This window comes from Oppia nitens, unplaced genomic scaffold (assembly GCF_028296485.1).
Source record: "Oppia nitens isolate AA-2021 unplaced genomic scaffold, nextdenovo-longstitch-racon4-pilon3 scaffold7_pilon_pilon_pilon, whole genome shotgun sequence".
Taxonomy (NCBI): Eukaryota; Metazoa; Arthropoda; class Arachnida; order Sarcoptiformes; family Oppiidae; genus Oppia; species Oppia nitens.
In genome coordinates, this window is record NW_026533251.1 from 2,545,692 (window position 1) to 2,567,111 (window position 21,420).

The window sequence follows — 21,420 nt, forward strand, 5'->3', positions numbered from 1 at the left end:
TTATAAATAAAATATAGTAAAATGCCATTTGATTGTTATACTAATCATGCTTACAATGAAAAAGGTATGTATTATTATAATTATGAAATATATATTATTGTAAATTGCTTTTAATTAACTTAAATTTCATTATCATCCATAAAAACATTTAATTATTTTATTTATAAAAAAAATTGTATCAATATATTAAATATACAGTAGCAAACATATAAATGATAAATTTTTGCATGTTATTTTTTTGTTTTCATGTATTAAAAATGATCAAATTTTTAAATTTATAAGTAATATGTAACTAAACATATTTAATATTAACAAAATGTAGTGCATATTATTTTTATAGAGTGATAATATAAATCTTATCCAAACAAGTGCTTATTAATAAAAATTTATTAATGATATTACAGTATATTTAATAATCTTAATATACTGTATAATGAGTATAAATATAAAGCAAGTCTAGTATCAAATGTTTGAATGAATCCATTGAATCAACTTATGGTTTGTGGTGTTTGTAGTGTTTGTTTCTGTCCATCACTTGTTATATACAACTCTATCGCTTGACTGCCACTAACATCTCACTCAAAGAGTATCGCATTTCACTCTTTATATTCAAAACATTTATGTCTTAACTTAAGGTCTAATTATAATAACGTTAAATTAGATATGAATTTATTATGAATCTTAACAAATATTAAATTTCTATTCTATTATTTTAATAAATATTTTATGTTATTATTGACAAAGTTTAATTTATTAAAATATTTTTGACAAATTTATAATTTTAATTAATAAATCATTCTTAAATTAAAATTTTTATTAGCATGATAATTATTTTTGTTTATAAAAAGTTTATTTTAAGTAAATACAGACAAATATGTTAATAAACAAATAGATAGATAAATACTGTAGATAGAAAAAAGAAAGAAAGAGAGAGAGAGAGAGAGAGAGAGAGAGAGAGAGAATACTTTAAATCTGTGAGTTTTATTATAATACTTAATACTTGTATAACTTTTTCAATCTATATTAAAAAAAACTTAAAGTCAAACAATAAAGCATTATATCATATTAAACATCAATGAATGTCAATGTAGTAAAACAGCTGCACTTATGAGTTGACATAAAAGGGAAGTTCTTTAAGAATATTCACATTTGATTTAAACATTTCAAGTCATTTGTTTGAATTTTATTCATTGATAGGAATCTTTAGTAACACTTTGGTAATGAAGTTTAATAATCTTTTTTTCAATCTAATTAATTATCCACAAAATTAATTAATTCAGTGATAATAACAATCTTTAAAAATGAATATTATTGTATCAAATAATTTAGAGACCAAATTGTTGAATCCAGAATTTCATCACTTTAACAATAAATTGTCCACAAATTTATATGATAACGAAATACAGTATTGCGATCAAGTCTTATATGAAGAACCTGTAAATAGTTATCACGAAAATAACATTTATAATAATAGCGGTAATTGTCATCAATGGTCAAGAAGTGTGGATGCAATTGATTTGCTGACGAGTCCTAAATATCATTCATTGGGATCTAAAAAATTACAAAATGATGACATATTAGATCTGGAATGTCTTTATTACGATCAGTTTGACAACAATTTAGGACAACAAGAAATAGTGTCACCAAAAAAGGAAATTTTTGATTATCACAATCAGCAAAATGAAAGTCATTGCCAACACATATATCAATCAAAATATCAAAATATATGTTCAATGAATACCAATCACACCGGTTATAGTGATCCTAATTTTCAGAGTGTTATTGAAGATGCAATTTCTTTGGAGTCGTCTCTTAACTCATCTCATATGATGTCAAACATCCAAACGTGCGAATGGTTTGAATGTTATTCAGTATTCAAAAGTCAAGAAGAATTAGTAATACAAATGTTTTTAATTAAAATAATTATAAGACATAACAGCATTGCTTTCCCCCCTAACAACAGGTCCAACACATTGAAAAGCTTCACATCGATCAGCGCCGTAATAACGATGAGTTTACTTGTTTTTGGAGAGACTGTCCGCGAATGAAACGGCCATTTAATGCCAGATATAAACTATTAATACATATGAGAGTACATTCAGGCGAAAAGCCTAATAAATGCACAGTTAGTTTTAATTTTGATCACCCATTGCATTAAATATTTAATAATTTTTTATATAATAAATACTATAGTTTGAAGGATGCACTAAAGCTTTTTCAAGGCTTGAAAACTTGAAAATTCATATGAGATCGCATACCGGGGAACGACCGTATGTTTGTCAATATGAAAACTGTATCAAAGCTTTCAGTAACTCATCTGATCGGGCAAAACATCAGAGGACACACATCGACACCGTATGTCTATTTAAAATTTATTTATCCACAAAATATTTAAATTATTTGTATTAATATTTAAGAAGCCGTATGCCTGTCAGGTACCTAATTGTGGTAAAAGATATACAGATCCCAGTTCTTTAAGAAAACACATGAAAAATCATTCAGAAAAATGTGTTAAACAAAAAAAGGTTTCATTTTATTTTATTATAATATTTATTAAATTTTTCAATTATTATTATTATTATAAGTCATCGCAAAGTTCAACAAATTCAGAAGTGGATGATATGTTTAAAGACTACCGAAGTCTGGCATCTTCTTTGAATTCATCGTTCAATAACAGTATTACGAACTCATTGTCCCAGTCGTGGGGAGGCATGAGCTCACAATTAAGCTCATCATTAGTAACACAAAACTTTAATACCAGTGCACCTAAAATGATGAGACCGTTATCAATGGCCAGTTCTTATAATGGCAAAGCTTCTGGTGGTGTTTGGCATAATAATAGACAAATGCATAATAGCTTTACTCACACAAACAGTTTGGCAAATATTTTAGCCAATACTTCAATTCAAGGTCTTACAAATCAACATATATCGAAATTATTGTCACCAATTAATAATGCAAATAACAATCATTTAAATGAGTTTAATGACATTAAGAATAATTCAAATAATATGTTTTAATATAATATTATTAATTTTTATATTATATATAATATTTCTAATACAGTATTATATAGTATACTTTACGATTAGTACAAATACAATATACCATGTATTTAGTGATTATTTATATTCTTAAGTATTATTTTTAAATATTTGTTATTATACTGATTTAATAGTATTATGTGTTTAAAATGTTATTTATTATTGTACCACTTTATTAATTATAATAATGAACTGTATTTAGCATTAAAAGAATTGATTAATAGTAAAATAATTATATTAATTAATATAATAATTAAAATAAAAATTATCGGATTTTTCTATAATTTTCAACATTCTCTGATGTCTTATAAAATCTAAAATAATTCAACAAATCTAACCGTATTTTGTTTAATATTTGCACTAACTTTAGTATCTTTATTAGTCTATAATATTCAAGTGTTTCTATTGTAAGTTATATTTATATTGTAATAATATGATTAAACCTTATTAATAAAGGTTAGTTGCTATTCAAATAAGATCTGAATAATATCATTAATTATAATAAAATTCAAAAATCAATTCATTATATAATATACAATATGATAAATAAATATTACATAAATATAAATAAATTTAATTATATTTGGCACCAATTATTAAAGCAATACCTGAATTGTTTGCTTTAATCGGAATATATGACAAATTCCAAAGCCGTGCGCTTATAATCACTAAACAATAATATTATATATAAATTATATTATAATAACAATTAGATAAAAGACATAAAGACATACAAATTTCATTTTCTTTTAATATATCTTCAAATTGTTGACAGCCTTTGTCAGCGCAATAATGTTTGGCTTCAGCTTTAATCCTGTTTTGTCCTCTAATTTGAATCATCAATAATACTTGAGTTCCAGGCGATGGATCAATCTGTGGTGATATTTGTAAAATTATTGTATTTATAATAATCTAAAAATTAAAATTATTATGATTGTGACCAATTTAAAATGTATTGCCATATAATTGTATGATATGAGTATCCAATTGCCCATGGTCATTTCAAGCATTGGTGGTATCATTTGTGGTCTATTATAATACTTTCTCAATTGTTTTTCTGTTTTTGAATTACAATTTTCCCTTAAGTATTAAAAAATTTATAAAGTTATTTACAAAACTCTACATTAATTTAATTGACTAACCAATGAGCATACCATCCAATGTTTGAATATTGATTTGATTTTAATTTATTTAATAGACTTAAGTGGTCGTTGACCTTAAGATTAGTCTTAAAAAGACATACATTTTTCCAATCATTTTCATCGTATATCTAAAAATATATAAACATAAATATGAATAATAAAAATCTATACAATAAGTCAATACATTTTGAATATGACTTAACGCAAAGTCATGTCTAGCAATGGGCCACTTCTCAATGTCTGCTCTCATCATATCTGATCCAATAATAATTGGGATCTCATTTCTAATATATCTTTCAACAATTAATTCATCCTTAATATCGGATAATTTTTTAAATTGTGTAATATCTTCACACAAATGACAGTCCCATTCGCGTAACTTTTTAAACTCATAAAATGGATTATCCATCAGACATGAAGAATCATACCAACGGTTCCAATCCCAATACGGCTCAACCTATAAGATGTAATTAACTTCAATTATATATTCAATATTGCATTTATTTTTCTTTAAACTTCAATCTTATTGTTTAATATATTTTCAAATTTTTAACATTAATAAGATTAATAAGATTAATAAATTTATAACAAAAATATATTATAAATTGCGTAAAAATGATTTTTCAAACTAAATTGTCTTAAAATTTTCCTAATTTATTGTGTTTATATTATTATAACATTTAAAACGTGTGTTATCTAACTTTTCAATGCTTTGATAGTAACAAAAGTAAACAGAATATATATTTTAATAAGTATTATCTCAACAAAACATACCCGAAATAATAAGATCCTGCCATACATTGAGGACAGTCTACTTATAGCATCAATATGTTTCAAACCATATAATACAATAATTAATGAAATTATTTTTACTAATATCATTAAATATTTCCATAATTTTATTTTAAATAAATACGTTTTCACTACATGTTTAGCAATATCAAGCATTTCATCGTTGGTTATTCCGTTTGATGAATATTTATCGAAAATTGACTTAACTTTTGTGTCAATTTTACTTAAATTTTTTAATTTTGTATTTTCACTTTCAATTGGTTTAGCTATTAAATGATTTAACTTGGTTAAAATATTTGTCCACCACATTTTCATATTAATTATAATCATATTTTATAATAATAGCATTTTACTACTAATGATAATACTTAAAATTATACAGTAATATATCAATATAAAAAATCTTTATCAAAAATTATTGTAATATTAACAAAGAAATAACATTATAGGCTATTCTTACTTTAAGTCGACTTAATTTATATGAAATTTTTTGCGCATTTTTTCATCAGTAACACACATGTGCTGTCCATAAAAATTTCAAAATGTTTAAATATAGTAAAAATTTTATTTATAATATATTGATTGATTAATATAAACAATAAGTTTAATAATACTTGTAATAATTTTATTTAGCAATTAGTAGCAAATATACAATAATAATTTATTATTAAATAAATAAATACAATCTACAATATAAATGTAACTTAATTATTTGATTATTTATAATTTGATTAATAAATAAAAATATTATTAAAAAGTTTATTTATAAAAATTAATTTGCTATCAATAAAATATTTATTAACTTTTAAAAATAATAAACAATTTTAAAAAATTAAATTAATACAATAAATGAAATGTTCACGCGATTAATATTAATCAAATAGGTTTATCTAAATTAACTGACAGTTTAACTAAAATTTAAAAAGAAAAGTAGAGCTCAGGTATGTCTAATGTGTGGAAATGTTGTCGTAGTTGTCGGTGTCCGTGCAATAACACAGATGTATGCGCTGATACAGCACAACATCTTATAGATAAAGGAAACCAAAATATCAATGGTATGCCATCACCTCGTAGTGATCCAGACAATAGGTCACACAACTCTATCCCTACTCTCGACGAATTGATCCGATTGAACGAATTGGCAGATGAGAGGCTCAGAAATTTGTCGACAACAGGTAGCGATCGATTGCAAACACAGAGAAATGATAACCAATTCATCGAAAGTGAGACACAAACTCAGGGCAATCACAGCCAAGAGATTTATGCAAATGAAATACTTGTTCTCAGGAGACGATTACAAGAGGCTGAGCTCAGGAACGCAATGATCGAAGAAAAAGTTGAAAGACTTGAAACTACTCTAAAACAGACCACTTCTGAACGCATCCAACAATTGAAACAACAAATCATCGCTTATATCGACCACAAGTTCACACAATTCATCCAAACTTATCAATTATCCACACATTAGTCAATACACACTATTTATATGACAACACTTTCAAACAACTTATTTATTGTTCAATAAATTTTTAAAATATTTTTTTGCAATTAATAAAATTACTTACAATTATTTTGTAATAATATGAATGTAAAATCAAATTCTAATTATTATAACATACAGTAAATTAGTTTAATTAATACAAAAAAAATTATATTGAAATCTAAATATAGAGAATATAATCAATTGATATATTGTGTGAGTCTATTATAATTAATCATTTTAATTGTTAGCATAAGATATATAGTAGTAAATTAATTTAATATAAATATTAAAAAGATTATGACAATAAAGATAAAATGAAATAATAGCCACCAGTGAGGATCGAACTCACGACCCCTGGTTTACAAGACCAGTGCTCTATCCACTGAGCTATGGTGGCAACGGTTGATAAGTGCACACAAATGTTGTAATTATTGTTGGTTTCCAATAATAAGCAATTATTTACATAAAATATATGAACAAAATATTTGCAAATATAATACAAACCTATCGTTGATTTATAGCACATATTTGGCAAACATTTTGTAGAAACAAATCAATGAATTCAATGAATACGTTAAACATGTGTTGATTTGTTGACAAATGTCTAAAAGTATTGCCGATTATCGCCGATCACTGACTGACTACTAAAATGGCCACAAATTATTCGGACGACGAAAATGACGGACTTCTCGGCACACCATTTGCTCCGTTAGCTGACGACCAGATTGTCAGCAAAAAGCCTGACTTAGATCTAACTGTTCGCGACTCTCGCGGTCGGCGAAGATTTCACGGAGCCTTTACCGGCGGGTTCTCTGCCGGACACTTCAATACTGTCGGATCTGAAGCAGGATTTACACCATCTCTATTCATCTCCAGTCGCAGTCAACGATGGGATCAATCACTTGTTCAACGAAAGCCCGAAAACTTCATGGACTCGGAGGACTTGGATGTGTTTGGAATCGCTCCCAAACGGATCACCACTAAAGACAAGTTTGCCGAACAAGAGTTCGCAGGTTTTCGTGAAAACGATTCACTTATCGATGTTTTGAAATCAGTCATCAAACCATCTGTCGAATCAATTGGTCTTCAATTATATAAACGCATGAAATTGAGTGCAAAAACTGAAAACAAACATAAAGACGATGTGATCTATGGATGTGAAGAACCATTGATAAGGAATTCAATTAATGATTTGAAAAACATATATAAACCAAAAGATGATTTTCATGGCATTGGATATCAATCGATAGCAGAAGGAAGTGATAACAATGAGTCCCGAGTTTTAAATGGCGTTTCGGCTACTCTTAAAAGCGGACGTAAACTAAAAATTTCTGGCGAAGCCTTTGGATATGGAGTTCTTGACGATGATATCGAAGAAGATGCCATTGTTTATCATAAGGATGACTTAACTCAATATGATTTTGAAATTGGTTCCGTTAAACCTGACAATAAAAATAAGAAAAAAGATAAACACAAAGCCATAGATATATTGAAGAGTGATATCATTAAAGGTTTCACTAAATGCTCGACAAAAGTTAATTTAATTCAAAATTTATGTCAAAAATATCCGATTCCTATTTTACCGCATAATTGGAGACCCAATAATCGCGAAACTAAATCACATAATGAACGTAAATCACGATGGGATCAGTTAAAAGTCTCACAAAATACTAGCACTACCGGTAATAGTGTTGGAAGTGATAGTAAATCAAATACAAGTAATCCTGTTTTAAATGCAAATATCAGAGCTATTATTTTAGGAGAAGAAATAATCCATAAACAGGGTTTCAAAAAGATTGAGACTAAAGATTTTGAACTAAATATAGTCAAAGATAAGGAAAAATTAAGTGAAAAGAAAAATGAACCGAATTATAAAAAACCTTTGACTGGGTTTTTTGGCAATAAGTTTACCAGAAGTAGTAATGAATCAGAAGAAAGTACATTAGCTGGAGGTCTGACTGCTTTTAAAGATACAAAAGAAGTTAAAAATACTGAACAAGAAGTCAACAAAAGTGATAAAAGTTTTAAAATCGAGAGAACAACATATGAATGGCATCCACACAACCTGTTGTGCAAACGTTTTAATATACCTAATCCTTATCCACAATATCCTGATGTTGTCGGTGTAGTTACTGTAGGAAAATCTGATGTCAGAAACAGAACATCACATGTAAACGACAAGAAGAATAAATTTAATTTATTTGACAATTTGTTTGACAAACAACTGGTCACAGAATCGTCAATTGATATTTCTAAAGACGAAAATACTAAAAGTTATGAACAAAATTCTGGAACAGCTGTTTCTAAAAGTCTTAACAATAGAGAAACTGAAAACATTGTGAAAGAAAATGAAGAAGAATTGATTCGACCGCCGATTGACTTATTTAAAGCAATATTTGCTTCGGACGATGAAAGTGATGAAGAAAATAGTGATAATAATGACAAAGAAATTAATAATGAAATCACAGAAAAAACTGTCATAACTTCCAGTGACTTAAAGACAACTTCAACACTGAATTCAAGTAAAAGAAGTGGAATTTTTGCTGACATAGATTTCGATCAATTAAATAGAAATTTTACACATGTTTTGCATTCAAATAAAACGCAAAATGATAAACAAATAGAAAGTGTAAATAATTGCGAAATCATTGAAAGTGTAGATCAAATCAAATTAGATCCAACACCTCAACAAAGTGTTGTAAATGATAGTGATATTTATGGTCCGGCACTTCCACCCGATTCTAGTTTTTTAGTTTCTTCTTTCGATAATTCAAGTAATAAATTGATTGATTTCAAAGAGAAGACATCCAAACGCAAGAAAAGTGAACACAAAAAGCATAAGAAACATAAAAAACATAAATCAAATCACAAACATAAGAGACATCGCAGCTCATCAACAGATTCTTCAGATATTGATTTGAAACTAATAAAACATCTGAAAAGTTCTCGTAAATAATATATTTTATCTAATTATTTATTAAATTTAAAGATTATTATTGTAAATAAATTGCTAAATAAATATATAAATTACTTTTATAAATGTCTTATATTTATATAAAAAGATTAGTTAAAGATAACATTAATTAAATACTTGTTTAATAATTTTTATGTTAACAAATATAATAATATTTAACAATTATTGCATTGTAAATCAATAATTATTAATTGTTTTGGTGACCTTCAAATATTTATTTTATGCTAATCATTAATAATTACCATAAGTTACTAAGTTTTGCACTTATTACCAAAAAAATAATAATAATAAATATTTTGTAAGTTTTTATTGAAACTATTTTAATATATTTGATTAGTAAATTTGCTTTAAATTATAATATAAATTATGAGTTTATATTACAGTTGCACACATTTCAAATTGTATACATTTTTTTGCATTAATTAAATCATATGACAAATCAGTTATTTACTAATTTGAAGGAATTGGATTACAAATTAAATATAAATTGATAATATTAATCAATAATATTATTTATTTGTGAATAATATTTATTATATTTGGCACAAAACTTATCAATTTTTCAAATACATTTCAATAACAATTATGAAATTTTTGTATATAAATTTAAATTTACTCAATTAATACCATAAGTTTCAAATCGTTTAAAGATATTCTTTACAGTATTTTTATTCAATAATAGATAATAATTTTTACAATTACTGTAATAATTTAAAACAAGAAAATTTCAACAGAATTTTTTATAACTTATTGATGAGACACAAATGACCTTTACTTGCTATCAATAGAAAAACTATTTCAAATTATTTCATTTATTTTTATATCTTTAATGTTTACTTAGAAAAAATTATCAAGGTATGAAAATAATTGTAATTAATTGTATTTAAGTTTGTTTTTTTTGAAAAAATTGATTTTTATATGGACTCAACATATCTTGTAAAAGAATTTAAATAGCTTTGAGGCATAATTTAAGTGCAGAGAGAGTGCACCTGAAATATATTATTAATCTTTAAATATCTGCTAATTTACGATAAATTATAGTTTTGATTATAGTCATGAATGTTATGATAAAAGCGGATAAAATATAAGTATATGTATTTATTTTAATATAAAAAACATAAATGCTATATAATGGTGACGTCAGTTATTTGGGATCAAATACAGACCGGTATTAAAACAAATGCTTCAAACGTTTAGTCAATTTATTAGTGTTTGAAAGCATAAGTTGAGCGCACGTCTGATAAAAAGCTATTATTGACATTCATTTAATATTCTGTACTAAAAAAATGTCTTCAAATGGAGAAAATTGTAATGGAGTTGACATTAATAGTCAAAATGGGACAAATGGGACAAATAAAGACAATCAAATCACATTTGATGTCCATTTTGCTACCCGTGCTCTACATGCCGGACAAGATCCGTCTCAATGGACTTCACGGGCTGTCGTTCCTCCAATATCTATGTCAACCACTTTTGCTCAATATTCTCCAGGAAATTTTTCCGTAAGTTTTCTAATAATTATAAATTTTATAATTTAAATGTAATTATTTAACTATTATCATTAAATATTAAAAAATTATTTATCTTATGTTAACTATTACTTTATTAAAGAGTATAAAATTGCAGAATAATATTGCATGAATAGGATTGTGTAATATTGTAGTATAATTGCAAAACAATATCATATATTATATTACAAAGCATTCGTATATTTCATGTAATTGTTTCTAAACTTTCATATCATATGAATCGAAAATTTATTTTTTCAGAAACTATATAATACAATAATAATTATAATTAAAATTTATATAAAAATGTTTATTATTAAATAAGCTAATAATTGTTAATTACATTTAAAATTAAACTATAATTAATGTTACAATTCTTTATAATGTCTATAATAATTAATAAAATTTGTTACTATTTTCTAAAAATTAATATTTAAAAACATATCAATATACTATATAAATTATTTAAATTATTAATTTTGTATACAATTAGTATTATAACAAATGCTTTCGACATTTATAGTTTATGTAAAATTTTAATTAATGCCGAAAGCATTTTGCAATTTTCAAAGAGATTTTGTAATTTTTAAAAACTTATTCTGATTTAAAATATTAATCTTAAGATAAGATTCTTTAATAATTTCGTTGTCTTGTATCCAATCAGTTTCAAAATCCTTGAAAAATAGTAATTTTTAATAACTAATATTTTTCAAACTACTATCTAATTTACAAATTTTATGTTACAATTTATTGATAATTCTAATTTTAATGATTGGAATATACTGTATAGGGTTTATAAATAATAAATTTACTCAAAACATACTCTCTATTTGATGTTACTTATAATAAAATAATAATAATTTAATGAATTATTTATTAGTCATAAAATTTAATATATAATCTGAATTGATATTTGATAATAACATTACAATTTATAGATATGATTAGCAATATTGATTATATTGTATAAAATAAAAATTTTCAAATTAAAAAATTAATTAATTAATTTTATAAAGTTATGAATTGATTAGATTAAGTTAAATTAAAAGATATTAATTTACTAAATAAAAAATATCATAATTTAATTGATTAATAGGGTTTTGATTATGGAAGAAGTGGTAATCCAACGCGAAAATGTCTTGAAGAAGCTATTGCTTCACTAGAAGAGGCACAATATGGTTAGTCAGTTATAAATTATAAAATAATAAAATTTAAAATATAATTACTTTTATGTTTCAATACCAAAGCCCTATGTTTTGCTTCCGGACTATCGGCTCAACTAAATGTGACTCATCTGTTGAGTGCCGGCGACCATATCTTATGTTTTGATGATGTCTACGGCGGTACAAATCGTTATTTCCGAACAGTTGCGGCCCGATTGGGTCTTGAAATTAGTTTTGCCGACGCAAGAGATCCACAAAATGTATTGAAAGCTTTAAAGCCTAATACAAGACTAGTTTGGATGGAAACGCCAACAAATCCAACCATGAAATTAGTCGATATTAAAGCCGTAGCCGCTATTGTCAAGAGAGAAGCTCCCGAAGCTATATATGTTGTCGACAATACATTTATGAGCTCTTATTTTCAACAACCATTGTCTTTGGGTGCGGACATTGCTATGCATTCACTGACAAAATACATGAACGGTTAAGGATTAACAAACAATTAATTGAAATTAAATATTTTATTGATATTATTTTTACCATTACATAACAGGTCACGCAGATGTTGTTATGGGCGCTATTGCCACCAATTCAAAGGACATATATGATAAACTCAAATATCTTCAAAATTGTAAGATAAAAGAGTATTTGAAATTTGTCTAATTATTTTTAATTGACTAACTTATTGATTATCGTAAAATAAAAATATTTATAATCAGCACTGGGAGCTGTTCCGTCACCATTTGATTGCTTTTTGGTGAACAGAGGTTTAAAAACTTTGGCTGTAAGAATGGACAAACACCAGGAAAATGGATTAGCTGTGGCGCGGTTTCTTGAATCTCATCCAATGGTCAAAAAGGTGATTCATCCCGGATTGAAGAGCCATCCCCAGCACGAGTTAGCTTTACGCCAGTGCTCTGGCTTTAGTGGAATGGTATCCGCATATATAGAGGGCGACGGAGAGACTGCTTCTGTGTTTATAAAGAATCTGAAATTATTTATTTTAGCCGAAAGTTTAGGATCTGTTGAGAGTCTCATTGAGATACCGGCGCTCATGACTCACCAATCATTGCCTAAGGAAACACGAGAAATGCTGGGAATTAGCGATACACTCATCAGACTGTCTGTTGGTATCGAAGCGACCGAAGACTTGCTGTCAGATCTCAGCCAAGCCTTAAATATTGCGAAAGARTTTTATGATAGAAAAGTGTCGTTAAAATAACATTTATTATATAATTTTATATTTCTTATATTTTATTGCAAATACCCTATCAATTGGGTATCCAATATCCAAACAGTAACTTCTCTGCCATTATTTTTGCTAAAGAAACTGCAATTTACTGTCAATTATTATCAATAATGTTTAACAATATCTGTGCCAATAATTACTTTCTAATATTAAATTTACTGTATTATTAATTCTAAATATTTATATTAATTAATATCTAATGAATCAAATTTGTTAAAATAAAAATATCTTTTTTATCGAAGCTATAACTTATTTGTTAATACAGTAGTACTAATAATTACAATAATTTTATTACCGTATCATTAAGGGAACGGTATGATTGAGTAGAAGTCATCACATTTACTATTTTATACTAGCTTTGTAATTATAAGTATAATAATATCCATTTATTATATAATCACATGTTTTGGTCAACAAAGTGATACATTTATGACTTGTTGTCAGGGCTTTAGCTACTAATGCTATTGTATAGTACATGACATATATATCGCCACAATGTTTATAAAAATGTCAAAATTATTCACTGACTGCAAGTTTAATATCTGTCGAGAGTGTGGTTCAGATATGCCGACTTTTTTCAGTCACCAATGGCTAGCAATTCAATGTCTGAGGAAATGAGAGAAATGCTGGGAACTGACGGCACACTCGTCAGGCTGTCTGTTGGTATCGAAGCCTTGGAAGACTTGTTGTCAGGCCTTAGCTATTGCTAAACAATTTTATGATTCAAAGTTGTCTTCAAAAATACACACATCGTGTAAACAATACCCACATATCTTATGTCTCATATAACCCCTATCTCTATCATCCGGTCCTCTCTATCAACAGTGAATTAATCGTAACATAGACTACCCTCTCACTTGCACTTGTAGTATCACATGCTGTGCTGTGCTTATATAGTAAATGTCTATCCTCTATATCACTGATAACTTCCTAACGTTCCTAACGTTAAGTTAAGTTTAACACAAAAGTTGTCACTCGTTTTCATGATATTTCTTGAGCCAACAGTTTTAGACTAAACAACTAATTTTTGTCAGTTTCAAGCCATACAACAAACAAATGCCATCAAAGAAAAGGTCAGTCCCTTGAACTCCATTCTCCACTCATTTTATTTGAAACAGTTTTTCAAAATATCTTCACAAGTGCTCAATAAAAGCATTTACTGTATAACTGTATACAAGTCTTAATGGTAACAATTATGATATAATCTAAAATACAGTTATATATAGACATATTTTGAGCATTTATTTGTGTCATTGTTTGAGACATTATATGTTAAAATAATTTTATGAAACAACACTTACTTGGGTTTCGTATGGCATAAGATTTGCCGCTTCGGCGCCTTCTTAATGGTTTATCCATAGGCTCGACGGTTAGGCAGTCATATCATATGACTCTTATGGTATCTCTTTCTTTCACTAATCATTTGCTTAACTGATTTCTTGACAAAATTATGTCCAGTTATTAATTTGATAAGTGATACACACTTTGCACTGGCATTACATAGAGGGGTCACTTGAGGTCAATTGTCTGTTGATTTAAACTGCAAACCCATCTCTTGTCTCCTTTTTTTAACTTCTATTTCTTAATTATTTCTCTCTTTTACCACATTTTACTCTCACTTCTATCAAAATAAATGACTTTATTTCCAACTTTTCTAACATGTGTTTCGAAAAATAACAATAAATTAAAAATATTTGTCCAACAATTTACTTAAAATATTTATGTATTTGACTTTATTATTCATTTCTATTAATAATAAATTTTATTTATTTCTTTTAACAATTGAGTTACGGTATAATATTGTAAATTAGTTAAGATTAATATTATTAAATTATTTTATTAATAAAATATAATATATTTATACTGTTTTAATTTAATCAATTTTTAAAATTAACCTAAAATATATTAGCTTAAAGTACAAAAATCGTAATACGAATCACTTATTTATTTTATATTAATTTTAAATTGTAATAAAACACTTGAATTTTTGTTGTATAAATTGTCGATAAAAATAAAAATGATTTGATATTGAAATTTTAATGCTTTATTAAATGCTAATAACAATAATCAAGATTTTCTTTACAATAAAATGATTGATTTAAGGGAACGATATTATTGATGACTGGTTTTATAAAAAAGAGTTGCAAAATGTGATATTCATTGATATGTTGACTTTATAACAACTATAATATTGACATTTTTAAATAGATATTCATATAAAAGTTATATAATAATTTGAATATACTATTGGATATATATATATAATTTCTTAAAATTGTAGTTTATTTCATTATTATTATACATAATAATAACTTTTATATTAGTTGACATTTAAATCAAAGGTGTCATTATTTTATATATAATATATAGATCTCAAAACTTTATATAAAAATATACGAATAAATATAGAGCAGCTTTAAAATACAGTAGTAAATACAGTACTGTTGTGATAGTATAGGTAAACATTGCAAAAATGTAACGTTTAGTGTCTAAACACTAGTTATTGTTTGATTATATAATAAGCGGTTAATGTATAGTCTATTATAGTGTAGGAGTATTTGCAGTCGAGTTGAGGCACTTTCAGTCATTTAGTCTGTTTCTTATATATCATATTATAAATATAAATACATATCTTATTATATAATACTTATATTAACGATTATTTAGATATCAAATATGACATAACTACTAAAACTGAACTATTTTATGTTTGGCAAAAATCGCTTATTTGAAAACTACAATAATATTGGTGAACAATGTAAAACTATGCATTTTTTGGGTAATTTGACTATTAATATTTGTAATATTTTTTAATCTATAGATTTATTATTAACTAATTATTATAGAATAATTGTTATAAATTAATTATATCTCGAAATAAATTATAAGCATTTTTTAGTAGAAATTATTGAAATTAAATATATATTTAAGATATAGGGTTAATATTATAAATGAAAGACTGTTTAATCATTGTCAGTTTATTTTTGAGATATCAATTTTTTATAATATGTTTGCCTAAAAGTTGACATTTTTGACAGCAATTGGATGCAAAACATAAGTTAACAAATGTTTAATTGACTTTATGATAATTATTGATTACCTCTTGTACATAATGTTTTGCTTAAGATTAACAAAATGTTTATATAATTTAATTAAATAATTATGAATCTTTTACAAAATCAATAATTTAATTGTTTTAATTACATTTTAAATGAACAATTTTAATAAAACTTTTATTATAAAAACCTGATATTTATGAATAACTAAAACAATTGCAAATATAAAATAGCTATTAATGTAAAATTACTCAACAATAAAATTAAACATTAAACTAATATGTAATGAATTAAATATTTAATAATTTATTTACATTAAACGTTAAGTTCAAAATGATTAAAATTATTTTTTCAATAAATGAAATCTTTATTTTAACAAACATTCAAACATTAGTTTATCAATATTATAGATATTTTTAAAAATATATTCAAGCAATATATGTATTTATTGAAGCTAATATCGTATCAATAAATCAAACATCATTAAACACTAAACAATTAAATTACATTAAGTATTAAATAAAGTCAATTGTAAATTATTGATAAATATAATATAAACATAATTAGATTTAAGTGTTACACAACTATTATATTACAAATTGTTTTGTGAGAGTCAATGATATTTTGCATTTAGTGGCAAATTTTGTTTGTATAGAGTATTTAATGAATAAAAGGGATCAGAATTTATTATTTGATTATATGAAATATAATCATCATATAATATATGGCACATGTTATGCTAATATTTGTGGTATCACTGGTATGTATAGCTTTGATGCCTAATCTTTTAATATAACATATTATTCAATTACACAAATAATCTCATACTGTACTGTATTTTCCTCACATATGGCTCTTATGATATAATAGTAATAATAATAATAGTATTAATGCTAATAATAATAAAATAAAATAACTTTATATGTAATTGTGTTATATTTTCTCATTATTTACTAAACTTTAATCAATCATTATTATTAAAGTCTAACCTCTCACTTCTGCATTACTCTATTTATATGACTGAATGCGCTTAACTAAATGGGAGGAGAGTTATCCCTCCCTAAGTCATAACTGAGCCAATTGACAGCTACCGATGCCACTCAATAGCCGCCTATCCATTAGTTGCATACAAAAGAAGATAATCAGAGAATCACTGATTGATAAGCTTAGGCTTGAGTTTAAGCGCTTAGGGATATATTTCAATTGAACTGTTGATACCGTGATGTGACACTTCTTAATCCATATTTGTTTAACACTTCAAACAATTTAAAAATGGATTTAAGTTTTGCTTCGTCTTCGGCACCCTTTCCTCATTACGATCACCAGTCAACTCATCGACTCCATGCTTACCGTACCAGATATGACACAACACCAACAATGTCTATGTATGAACAATCAGGTAGTTATTATTCAAAACAAAACTGGATGACTGCCGGATACTCGACACCACCTATTAGTCCGATAAAGACATTCAATTCTTATACAACAGAAAACAAATGCGATAATTATTATCAAACAGAAGAGTTGCCGAAAATAGAGCCCTTAGAAGACTTGAATAACAATAACTTGACGGTCACTAACAGTGACGGAAGTGTCACTAAATATATAACAGACAGAACTACAGGAGTGGTCAGAGTTGTCAAGAGAAGAGTGACGGCAAACAAGAAAGAGAGGCGACGGACGCAATCAATTAACAGTGCGTTCGCCAGTCTTAGAGATTGTATACCTAATGTTCCCGCGGACACCAAACTGTCCAAAATTAAGACTTTACGGTTAGCCACCAGTTATATCACTTGGTTGACTGCCATTCTTGACGGACCAAATGATACACGACTTAAACTCATGAAAGAGGGCTTTCGTGCTGACCTACCGTCGACTCATAAGAGAAACAATAGAGACAACTATAAGGTTTGCATATTTTTAACATTTTCATATTTACCGTACATTTAATTTATTACTTTTATAATTACATCGTCACAAAAAGTTTTACTTTATTTCATGTGTTTAATCTATATATTAATAGCTATACATTTTAGAAATGATTCAATTTATGAAAAATCAATCTATAGGTTCAATATTGATGACAAATTATAAAAAGTTAATATTAAGTAATATGTAAATAAATTTTCTAATCAATATGTAATGTCTAATATACCATATTATAAATATATACAGTATATCTCAATAAGTTTTCTTATTTATGTAAAATAAATTAACTTTAATTGATATAAAAACTTTTAATTAATAAAAGCTGATAAAGTGGTGACAAATGTATGCTTAGTTAAAAAGCTAAGTAAGAGATATATGTCTGTCAAAAAAAAGTGTCTCTTATAGAGAAACAGTTAGAAAGGCTAACAAAAAAAGCTTAACTAATATGTTTGTGTTCATTGAACTGTTTTATTGCCTGTCCGTAAAAATGTGTGTAATTGGAGACCAACTGAAGCCCAATCGTAAGCATATTTTTGGTCCCACACATCAAAAGCAATCGTAAATTTTTTTTTGTATTTCATATACAGTATATTATACATAGATAGCAAAGTAACAGTAACTCTACGTTAACACCAAAAAAATCTGGACTTAAGTTTCAAAAGAATTCTCAATATATGCAAAATAATTTGTTTGCAGAGAAAAATAGATATTATTTCTTAGAGACACAAAATAGTGAAATCAAAATCAAAAATCTTTTTAGACTAATTGCTTATACTTTTAAAACACTATACTTAACTTTTAGACTAATTATCACTAATGTGTCTCTCATTTTCTAAAATATTTTAAAACATAAACACTAAACCATTTAAAGCCATAGAAAATTAATTTTATTTTTGATTGTTTATTTAATAAATTTCTATTTAAAAAATTGTTTCACTTAGAGATTTAAGAAACAATAATTTATTAGTTACAAATGATTAAGTTTAGTACTCAATTAATATAATACTACTGTTTTAATATATTATACAGTATTATATTAATACAATAGTATATGAAAATACAGTAGATTTTGATACATAAATCAAAATTTAGCGCACAATTTGATTAAATTCTTGTTATTTAATAAATTGAAGACATAATTATAATTGATTATTGAAAACAATTTGTATGATTGTGTTATACTCTCTTTTATCACTAAATTAGGATCTGATAAAAATAGGCACTTCTATGCCATGCAATTCACCAAATACTATACAATACAAGAGTAACGGAAAGGCCAAATGTAAAGTAAGGACGGGATGGCCTCAAGCCGTTTGGGTCGAACAGCTCGAACTCAAACAACATGACAACCAATAATACAAACCAATCATTTGATTCATTATTATCACATAATTGTATTACAAACACATTATCAAATGATATACACTTTTAATTAACACTACTATAATCTAATGTAATTTTTAGTTATATTTTCAAAAAATTTATAATACATTTCTTTTTATTACAAAATCATTGATTTTGCACATATTATACTTATATACATACAAGTATTATATAATTTAAAAATTTATTGGTGCAGTATATTGATATTTCATATAAATTTTAGAGGATTATTATGTATAGAAATTTATGTAATTATTAAATAAAAATATATATTAAAATAAATAAACATATATTTAGTAAAAAAGATTATGTCATATTTATAAATTATAATCATATCTATTTAATAAATCTAATTGAAATATTCTAATACTGTATATAATGAATATATATCTACATTGGTATACAAACTAAAATAGTAATAAACAAAACTTTGTATTATGTCTTACAATGAATTCAATAAACTTAAGCATATATCTAATAATGATAATAAAATTTTTAAAATACAATTAAACTGGTTTTTCTATTTAAAAAATGATATAATAATATTTAAATATTTATATTATTAGAAATATATATATATATATATATATATATATATATATATATATATGTGTGTGTGTGTGTGATAATAATAAATTATTTTGCCGACAATATAATAATAATAATAAAATTTATCAATTGGTGGTTTTTTCCAGTAATAAGATATTTAATTATATATCTCAAGCATTACTGGATTCACTCAATTTGTATGGAAACGAATAAAGTTAGCAATTGTTTGTCAAATTATATAAAATAAAAACAAATAATCTAAAAGTAGGCATTCATTGAGGGACTGGAATAGGAAAGGGATGGGATTTACAAGAATTAAAGTATTGTTGTATATAAACATATATGAGATGAGAGGGAATGCATACATATTATGTATATTAGAGCATAATATAAAAGTTTATATTTGAGTTAAACTCTCTGTATTTGTTTATATTGAGTGTAGAGAAAACTTTTTATAATCAAAAAAAAGCCTCAAAAACGTAAGCAAATTAGAGATTTATTATCTTTTAACAAACTAATTATTTTTTCAATTTATCAAACAATTTGTGAACATCATTTCTATCTGCTTTTTCTATATTTCTCATAAAATATTTGATAAAAATGATGGAAAAGCATTACGGCTTTTGAATAAACAAAGTGCTATTCAATGCTTTTATACTGTAATACAGTATCAGTTTATTTGGTGGGATCTATACATATCTCTATGTGCTATCTATACGCAAATGTATACATACTCTATAGTATTTGGAGAGTCACTGGAGTCTAGTTATAATGTTTTGTAGATAACGATATACTCTATACTTTGTTATGATCTATAGAGTAGGGATGAGAGCGCAGTCACTATTGATTTCTAATGTATGTAAGCCATAGATTTTATGCACTGATAATGTTTAGCCATAAAACAGATCACATTTGATAATTAGATTAATGCTTAATGTATAGTAACTTAAGTCAGATTTGATTTGAAAATTTAATGTTAAATTTTAATAACTTTATTGATATACAGTACAAGTTATGCATTTTGATAGCAGTTAACTATTGTTTTCTATAATTTACTTTAGTAGTCAAACACTATAAATATTAATAATACTTAAATTGAATGTATTTGAAAGCAGGTGTATTGTAAACAATTTCTTTAATAGCTAATA

The 21,420-nt window shown here is 25.7% G+C and overlaps 5 protein-coding genes and 1 non-coding gene across 6 annotated transcripts; 4 read left to right on the top strand and 2 right to left on the bottom strand.

Annotated features, from left to right (window-relative positions):
* Positions 1–21: 21 nt before the first annotated feature.
* Positions 22–3,020, top strand: LOC128963596 (zinc finger protein ZIC 4-like). Its single transcript, XM_054310109.1, has 6 exons — positions 22–64; positions 1,330–1,895; positions 1,964–2,125; positions 2,194–2,355; positions 2,418–2,525; positions 2,586–3,020. Exons 1-6 carry the CDS (start codon positions 22–24, stop codon positions 3,018–3,020), a joined length of 1,476 nt encoding a protein of 491 aa, XP_054166084.1.
* Positions 3,021–3,617: 597 nt separating this feature from the next.
* LOC128963597 (uncharacterized) lies at positions 3,618–4,987 on the bottom strand. The gene is made up of 6 exons (XM_054310110.1): positions 4,961–4,987; positions 4,371–4,643; positions 4,199–4,314; positions 4,004–4,124; positions 3,779–3,917; positions 3,618–3,712 (listed from the first exon to the last, which is right to left on the bottom strand). The coding sequence occupies exons 1-6, from the start codon at positions 4,985–4,987 to the stop codon at positions 3,618–3,620; spliced, it is 771 nt and encodes a 256-aa protein (XP_054166085.1).
* A 1,798-nt stretch (positions 4,988–6,785) lies between these two features.
* Trnat-ugu (transfer RNA threonine (anticodon UGU)) lies at positions 6,786–6,858 on the bottom strand. The gene has a single exon. It is a non-coding gene; the product is annotated as a tRNA-Thr (tRNA).
* A 104-nt stretch (positions 6,859–6,962) lies between these two features.
* Positions 6,963–9,417, top strand: LOC128963598 (G patch domain-containing protein 1-like). Its single transcript, XM_054310111.1, has one exon. The coding sequence runs from the start codon at positions 7,111–7,113 to the stop codon at positions 9,415–9,417; it is 2,307 nt and encodes a 768-aa protein (XP_054166086.1). The 5' UTR covers positions 6,963–7,110.
* Positions 9,418–10,605: 1,188 nt separating this feature from the next.
* Positions 10,606–13,554, top strand: LOC128963765 (cystathionine gamma-lyase-like). Its single transcript, XM_054310286.1, has 5 exons — positions 10,606–10,937; positions 12,040–12,121; positions 12,191–12,589; positions 12,660–12,737; positions 12,826–13,554. The coding sequence occupies exons 1-5, from the start codon at positions 10,722–10,724 to the stop codon at positions 13,326–13,328; spliced, it is 1,278 nt and encodes a 425-aa protein (XP_054166261.1). The 5' UTR covers positions 10,606–10,721; the 3' UTR covers positions 13,329–13,554.
* A 3,878-nt stretch (positions 13,555–17,432) lies between these two features.
* Positions 17,433–19,776, top strand: LOC128963118 (helix-loop-helix protein 10-like). The gene is made up of 2 exons (XM_054309595.1): positions 17,433–18,319; positions 19,544–19,776. The coding sequence occupies exons 1-2, from the start codon at positions 17,684–17,686 to the stop codon at positions 19,694–19,696; spliced, it is 789 nt and encodes a 262-aa protein (XP_054165570.1). The 5' UTR covers positions 17,433–17,683; the 3' UTR covers positions 19,697–19,776.
* Positions 19,777–21,420: the final 1,644 nt, after the last annotated feature.

Bases quoted from the DNA above. Each gene is read 5' to 3' on its own strand.
- LOC128963596 (XM_054310109.1), top strand. From the start codon at position 22: ATGCCATTTGATTGTTATACTAATCATGCTTACAATGAAAAAG. The intron at 2,126-2,193 runs GTTAGTTTTAAT...TAAATACTATAG, and splicing joins AAAAGCCTAATAAATGCACA to TTTGAAGGATGCACTAAAGC. The intron at 2,526-2,585 runs GTTTCATTTTAT...TATTATTATAAG, and splicing joins AATGTGTTAAACAAAAAAAG to TCATCGCAAAGTTCAACAAA.
- LOC128963597 (XM_054310110.1), bottom strand. From the start codon at position 4,987: ATGTATGGCAGGATCTTATTATTTCGG. The intron at 4,315-4,370 runs GTATTGACTTAT...ATATATTTTTAG, and splicing joins CGTTAAGTCATATTCAAAAT to ATATACGATGAAAATGATTG. The intron at 3,918-4,003 runs GCAATACATTTT...ATATCACCACAG, and splicing joins TCATATCATACAATTATATG to ATTGATCCATCGCCTGGAAC.
- LOC128963598 (XM_054310111.1), top strand. From the start codon at position 7,111: ATGGCCACAAATTATTCGGACGACGAAAATGACGGACTTCTCGGCACA.
- LOC128963118 (XM_054309595.1), top strand. From the start codon at position 17,684: ATGGATTTAAGTTTTGCTTCGTCTTCGGCACCCTTTCCTCATTACGAT. The intron at 18,320-19,543 runs GTTTGCATATTT...TCACTAAATTAG, and splicing joins ACAATAGAGACAACTATAAG to GATCTGATAAAAATAGGCAC.